General features: G+C 39.9%; 1 protein-coding gene across 1 annotated transcript; it reads left to right on the top strand.

The window, feature by feature from the left end:
• Positions 1-4,241: 4,241 nt before the first annotated feature.
• Positions 4,242-5,840, top strand: LOC149840056 (heavy metal-associated isoprenylated plant protein 45-like). The gene is made up of 3 exons (XM_090004330.1): positions 4,242-4,277; positions 4,411-4,486; positions 5,417-5,840. Exons 1-3 carry the CDS (start codon positions 4,260-4,262, stop codon positions 5,734-5,736), a joined length of 414 nt encoding a protein of 137 aa, XP_089860456.1. The 5' UTR covers positions 4,242-4,259; the 3' UTR covers positions 5,737-5,840.
• Positions 5,841-7,922: the final 2,082 nt, after the last annotated feature.

Below are 7,922 nucleotides of genomic sequence, written 5' to 3'. Positions count from 1 at the left end.
GGTCCGAGCACGTACTTTGCCTTTGGTTTCAGTACTTTGCCATTATACTTTTTGAGTTCCAATTCTAGTCTTTTACATATTAATTTTAAATCCATACGGGCCTTCGAATTATCCTTCATTTTTCCTTTAATATTCATTATTGTATTGAACACATTATCGAACATATTTTTCTCTACATGTATCACATCCAAATTATGTTGTATCAATAGGGTCGGCCAATACGGTAGTTCCCAAAAAATAGATTTCTTCGTCCAATTATGATCCTTCCCAAATCCACGGAAGGGTGTAGGACTGCGGACATCTATTAATACATCTAGAAAGTATCACAATCTTCTTAGAATCTCTATGACAGACAATCTTGAGGATGGACCTTCCTTTTCAGTTGTGCCTGCTTTAAACGCATTCTTTTGTCGTCGGAATGAATGATCGCTGGGTAGAAATCGACGATGGCACTCAAACCAGCAGGGCTTCCTTCCATGTCTCAATCTAAAAGCTTTGAAATCCTCCATGCAGTACGGACAAGCCAACCTCCCATGTGTGCTCCAACCAAATAGCATACCATATGCAGGGAAGTCACTGATTGTCCATAGAATAGCGGCCTTCATGTTGAAATTTTGCTTTTTGTGAGCATCATACGTGGTAACACCGTCATCCCATAGTACTTTTAGTTCATCAATCAATGACCTTAAATATACATCAAGATTTGGCCAGGTGAGGTCGGACCAGGGATCAACAGAGAAAAGAAAAGATTTGGACGTTTCATACACAAGCTTGGTGGAAGGTTGTATGGAGTTACAAATACTGGCCAACATGAGTATGGAGTTGATCTACCCCCAAATGGATTAAATCCATATGTACATAGACCGAGTCTAACATTTCGCACTTCCATTGCGAAGTTCTGATGAGTACGATCAAAGTGCTTCCAAGCTTCAGCGTCAACAGGATGCGTAATCTTGTTTTTATCGTGTCGAACTTTATTCGCATGCCATCTCATGTGTTTAGTTGTCCTTGAAGACATATACAATCACTGCAATCTAGGAGTGATAGGAAAGTAGCAGAGCGACTTGTATGAAACTTCATTTGATCTCGTGCTACCATTGCCTCTTGTCTTTGGCTTGAACCGAGGATGCCCACATGACGGGCATGATATGTTGTTTTCCTGCTCCTTGAAATACAACATGCAGTGATTTGGACAAGCATCAATCTTTTTGTAACCAATACCTAAAGCGTTGACCATAACTTTCGCACAATAGAAATTTTGTGGCAATTTTTCATCTTTGGGCAACATACTCTTCACAATCATGCACAAACGGTCAAAACATGATTGACTCAAATTATACTCGGACTTTAAATTCATTAGTTGAAGAACTGCAGACAAGATAGTGTGACTTTCGCAACCGTTCTAAAGTGGCTCATCAACATCTCTAAGTAAATCATAAAATCTACTAGCTGCATCGTTTGATGATTATTCATCTACGACAGTTCTTACATTACTAGAACTCATAGCAGAACCCAGTTCTGTTCCTGCGACAACAAATATCAAATCCGTATATGGATTATCGTGCACCACATTCACCCGTGCATCAAAATCGTTTCTATATTCTTCTCCATGAAACGTCCAGTTCTGATAATCACTCACAAAACCCTTCCTGTATAGGTGATGTCTAACGCTATGAGGTTCTACAAATCGATTATTCTTACAAATCATGCAGGGACACCTAATCTGACCTGTGAGATCCACTGTACTGACACTTGCCCTTGCAAATTTAATAAAACTGTCAACACCATTCATATATTCATGCGATAACTCATTGTCCACTATCCTACGGTACATCCATTCATGGTTTGCAGTCATTTTCTTATGATGTTACGAATAATAGCCTAACGAATTAGAAGAGAACAATCAGAATGCTACGATGAAGAATATATCAAATTTATCATGTAATATATGATGTTATACAATAACATGAATTTTGATGCATGCATTGATAACTTAATATTTTCATGTGCAAACCATTAATGACACGATACAATCATTTGAAACATGCTTTCATTATACAATTTCACATGGAAGTCATAATCAAATTGAAAGTAACTACATGCAAGCATGGATACAATTACATCAAACATTGCAATACATCGTAATCATTCATATCAAACAAATGGCAAACATGTACCTGCAGCAAACACACTTCAATATCTCACTAACTACTACCATGCCTAGCATGGACTCCGTACTCCAAAAATAAGAACACTTCAATATTCATACATTAAAATCATGCTTAGCATGATCTCCGAACTCCAACAAAGCAACCCTAAAAATCAATAACTAAGTGAGTGTGTGAACAATAAAGTGTTACATCTACTAAATTAAATAACATGTGATACGCTTGCATCACTTACTCACCACGAGTATTTACCCGATTTGTATTGTTTTTGACACTTACTTACCACAGGTGGCTGAGCACGAGCTGATTTCGTTGAAAAATCTGCACAAAAAAACACTGTTTCAAAATGAAGTCACTACGAAATAAAAAAAAAAATTTTGTTCTGGCAATGGGTCGACTCGCCTGCTGTTCCGGCAGGGGGTCGACCCCCTTACGGAACATAGGAGGTTAACCCCCTTACGGAACGTAGGGGGTTAACTGACCCCCTGTTCGGGCAGGGGGTCGACCACCAGCCTTTCCGCCAGTGAGTCGACCCCCCTGCCTGAGCAAACAGAAGGTTGACCCCCTGCCTGTTTCTGCAGGTGGTTAAACCCCCTGCCAGAAAGGCAGGGGGTTAACCCCCTGCTGTTCCGACAGGGGGTTTAACCCCTGCTGAAAAAGACAGGGGGGCCCTGCCGGAAACGGCATGGGGTCGACCCCCTGTCGGAAAACGCACGGGGTTAACCCCCTGCCCGAACAGCAGGGGGTCGACCCCCCCGTCGGAAACGGCAGGGGGTTAACCCCCTGCCAGAACAGCAGGGGGTTAACCCCCGCGTTTTCTGGGAGGGGGTCGACCCCCTGCCGGAAACGCAAAGGGTTAACCTCCTGCCGGAAAACGCAGGGGGGGGGCATCCTTTACCTTCCTCCGGGCAGCGGGGCCTGCGGACGGTGGGACCGGCGAACGACGGGAGTGGGACCGATGAACGGCGAATGGCGGGAGTGGCGAACGGCGGGAGCAGCGAAAGAAGAAAAGGAAAATCTGTTTGGGATTTGGGTTATTCGAAACTTAGTGATGGCTTAGCGACGAAATTAATTCCGTCGCTAAGCCCACGTAAATCAAATTTACGAAACCCGCGATGAACTGCTCTCCGTTGCCACGACCGTCGCTAAGTAGCGACTGACTTGAGTTTGTCGCAAGAGTCGTCGACAAATCGTGCGGCCGTAACGACAAAATAGTATGTCGCAAACTCCGTCGCTAAATAGCGACGGCCTGGGCGACAGACTATAGTCCGTCGCTGGTTTTGTGTGCTTCGTTGATTATAGCGACAAGTAATTAAGTTTTTTATGCCCGGCATTCGACAATACATGTTTTTTCTATATATGAGTAAATATTGGCTACTAAAGAGCTAGAAATCATAGGTGCAAGTTGCATCGACTCAATCTAACCACATATATGTGTTCAACATGGTTTGTTTGCTAAGGATCAAGCATTGGATCATGCTTTTCTGATGTAAAAATGTGATATTTTGATTTATGAAATTTTTGCCATTGTAAGGCCTTGATTTTCGGATCCCTTTAAAAACTTAATTACTTGTCATAATTACATGATTCAAAACAAGCTTCTTACTAAACTAACCATGTAAATCACATTTGTAATATTTGATCTAAAAAAAATAAAAAATGTTTTTTTCCGTACCTTCATTAGTAGCCAATATTTACCCTATATATATATATATATATATATATATATATATATATATATATATATATATATATATATATCCACGATAATGCCTGAAACTACTCTCGAATTCTTTTTGAAGGAAAAGAACTCCCGAAATTTACGTGAAGGTATTTTACAACTGCATTTATAATTTGTTTTAGGGTAAAGGAATTATTGTGTTGCTGCTTTCCCAAAGTCAATTGGTTAATTTTAACAAGAGAAGGTTTGAGCAAGAAAAGCAAATGCACTTTTCAACTTAGATTCCTTGGGAGTACAGCCTTTCGACAGCACTCCATTGGTCCCTCTGTAATGCCTCATCTATATAAACACCCCAATTCTTCGGCTTGTCCTACGCTGCTCTTTCTTTTTAGTGTTTTGGACAAAGAACAATGGCCAACGCTATCTCGGTAGATGAAACATCTCTCTCTCTCTCTCTCTCTCTCTCTCTCTCTCTCTCTCTCTCTCTCTCTCTCTCGTATTGCATTGGAACTTGGATGTTGAGCAAGAGTCATTTTTCCTTATGCTTGGCGTTTTTTGCAGATTGTTGAGATTGCTGTGCATATGGATTGTGAAGGGTGTGAAAAAAGGATAAGAAAAGCCATCTCCAAATTGGATGGTACACACTGCACCCTCATCCATAAAATTGGACATATATAATGTTCTAGTTAGGTCTCATTTTCTTAGGCCCCAAGCTAAGGTTCTAGCAGAAAAACGTTGCTACAGGTAATTTTTACTTGATCTAAAATTTAATGACAAAAGATTCTAATTTTTTTTGGTAAATTGATTTGATCCAAAACATGTCCCATGGTAAATAAATAATTGTGAACACATCTACAGGTTTATATTAGACAAAAACACTTTTAAGCATGTTTTTTTTTTTGACGAAGAAAGTTGAGGTTAGGCAAACCCTTACCAGTTATACAACCATGCATACCATTGAAACTCGAACTTGCAATGCCCCAATACAAGGTGACGTGCACTAACTGCTCCTGCCAGACAAGGGGAGCGCCCCCACCCCCCTTTGGTTATAACCATGTTTTTTTGACACTGACTGTCCATCAAGCTCACGATGGACAGCGAGCATGTTCAAGCACCTACCACTTTTTCTATATATATAACGCTTCCTTCTGCCCACTTTCTTGTTCTTTGTTCTGCACGTTCTGCAACCTCAAAAATCATGGTTTTTGGTATTTTTTCTCACATCTAACACTATAGATGTGATCTATAGGTTTTGTTTAGTGAGAACTAACTTTTGAATCATGGGAATCTGACTTGTATACAGGTTTTTTTAGGGATCCAAAATCTATGGCTATGAAGGTATCAGTTCTCATAAAAATATGTTTTTTCATCAAAAAAATATAATAAGTCGATCCTTACTAAATCGAGCATGCTAAATGCATCTAACGGTTCAGATCTATCATAAAATACTTTAAATCTATGGGGCAGAACAAAAAATAAGCCTAATATGTTCAATTCTCACATATATATATATATATATATATTCCATTGAAAATCTAAATTATTACTTGGATGGTTTTCATGGCAGGAGTGGACAGTTTGGATATTGATATGGAGCAACAAAAGGTAACCGTGACTGGGTACGTAGACAGGCGTAAGGTTCTCAAGGCAGTGAGAGGTACCGGCAGAAAAGCAGAGTTCTGGCCGTACCCATATGATGGGGAGTACCACCCTTATGTGTCAGAATATTATGAAGATTCTACCTTCGCTTCTACATATAACTATTATAGGCACGGCTATAATTCCAGTGAACAAGGATATTTCCCTGATCCTCTATATTCCACGGTTGATGACAATACTGTTGCCCTCTTTAGCTACGACAATGTCCATGCATGCACCATCATGTGAATAGGCATACAATATTTAAGTTGTATAGGGAAGAAGTTTGTGTACAAAAAAATTGGACAAAAAAAAAGTTTGGGTAATTTATTTTTTTTTGGGTTTTTTGGTGACGAGAAGTTTGGGTAAGTTGAATGTCCTTAGTATGCGAATGTGAAGATTCATGTTTTAGGTTTTCTTGGAACAAATTTGCATAAATGAAACGCTACTCTCTCTCTCTCTCTCATATGTGTGTGTACGTGCGTAAGCACGCTTGTGCAATATGCAAAGTTGGTATATCCTCCATATCATGGGAGGGTGGTGTATGTTCGCCCCCGATGATTCACTGAATCCCACGTCTGTGTTCGGGGGGTCAAATGAGCACCACGTATTCATGCACATGGGTCTCGTATTCCCGTGTAAGTTGACATAACTTTGCATCGGACTCTGGTGCTGTTGCAAAGACCTAATCACCCTTACTTGCTTTTCATGCCCTGAAACGACGATTCGAGGAAATGACAAAAATATCCTCCATTCAAAAGTTGTCAAACGACGATTCGAGAAGCGGACAAAAAAGTCCTCCATCCAGAAAGTTTGATGTTAACTATTTAAAGTGGAGACGTTCCCTATTCATTAAACTCTTGTGCCATCTGTTGTAACAGTAGCTCCCATTATCAACCCAAACTTTGCCTTCGTCTCCAGTCGAGTTTTCCGCCTTGTTTTTTACCCTGTTTTACAACACATTGTTTCCTTCTCGTGCCTGCCTTGTGTTACAAAACATTCCCGTGTCTTCTCTTCATTTTTGTTGTCGTTAGACATCATGGAAGAAAGCAATGATGCACAAACATTCCAACCAGTGCCATTAAGGCAGCTTGAGTAGCTTTTCATCTCATCATGCTATCGATGAAGAAGGCATGTCGTCTTGTGTGCCGTTAAGGCATTGTTTGGTTATTGCAGGTAGATCTTGTTCTTATGATGATTGGAAAGTTTGACGTTAACTATTTAAAGTGGAGACGTTTCCTATTCATTAAACTCCTGCGCCATCTGCTGTAACAGTAGCTCCCATTATCAACCCAAACTTTTCCTTCTTCTCCAGTCGAGTTTTTCGCCTTGCTTTTTACCCTGTTTTACAACACATTGTTGCCTTCTCGTGCCAACCTTGTGTTACAAAACATTCTCGTGTCTTCTCTTCATTTTTGTTGTCATTAGGCATCATGGAAGAAAGCAATGATGCACAAACATTCCAACCAGTGCCATTAAGGCATCGTGAGTAGCTTTTCATCTCATCATGCTATCGATGAAGAAGACATGTCGTGTTGTGTGCCATTAAGGCATTGTTTGTTTATTGCAGGTAGATCTTCTCCTTACGATGGTTGGAAACTTATCGATATTTGTAAGACGCTGGGACCTGTTGACAAGAATGCTTGTTTACAAATGCTAGGAAGGGCCTCTACCCCATCAGGTATCCTACATTGTATGTCAAACCCCTGTATTAGTAACATACTCCCGTTTTTGTGAGACACATTTTTGTTAGTTAATATCGATTTGTTTGCTATTATGCTCAATTTCTTCCTTATCGATTTGTAATTTATTGTACGATATATTTATCCACCTTTTAGACAGTATGGTTTTGTATTGTCGAGTTATAAGTTATTATGCTGAACTGCCGTATCGATCTTCAATATCTTACAAATCGATTAGTATATCGATTTATTCGATATTATATGTTTTGTAATATGTATTTGTAAGATATTTGTACACAGACTTTGAAAACGTGTGCGTGAAGAAACACATCGTTACACGCATTGGGGGGTGATTTTCGCATGCATATCACTGCTCTCTCAGCGACTTCTATTGAACTCGCGTTATAGCCTCGTGGATATAATGAGAGTGTTATCGTCAACACACATGTACGACATGAGTATTCTATTGGCATGGTAAGCGACAACTCGATGCTCATTATAAGCAAACATCAAATCGCATACTGTCATTCATTAAATCGTTGCTTTGACTTGCTTAACCTTATTGGTATCCGTTGTTGCATGCATCCTGATTAAATCATAGTAAACGTATGTGCTTGCTAGTGCAAATTGATATATTGGTTACAAAACATTCCACTATCTTCTCTTCTTTTTCGTTGTTGTTAGGCATTATGAAAGAAAGCAATGATGCACAAACATTCCAACCAGTGTCATTAAGGCGGCGTGAGTAGCTTT

Source organism: Nuphar pumila, chromosome 4 (genome assembly GCF_984573655.1).
Source record: "Nuphar pumila chromosome 4, dmNupPumi1.hap1.1, whole genome shotgun sequence".
In the NCBI taxonomy this organism is placed as follows: Eukaryota; Viridiplantae; Streptophyta; class Magnoliopsida; order Nymphaeales; family Nymphaeaceae; genus Nuphar; species Nuphar pumila.
Note: the sequence above shows the minus strand (reverse complement) of the source record. Positions and strands in the feature narration are given on the sequence as shown.

Bases quoted from the DNA above. Each gene is read 5' to 3' on its own strand.
- LOC149840056 (XM_090004330.1), top strand. The intron at 4,487-5,416 runs GTACACACTGCA...TTTTCATGGCAG, and splicing joins AGCCATCTCCAAATTGGATG to GAGTGGACAGTTTGGATATT.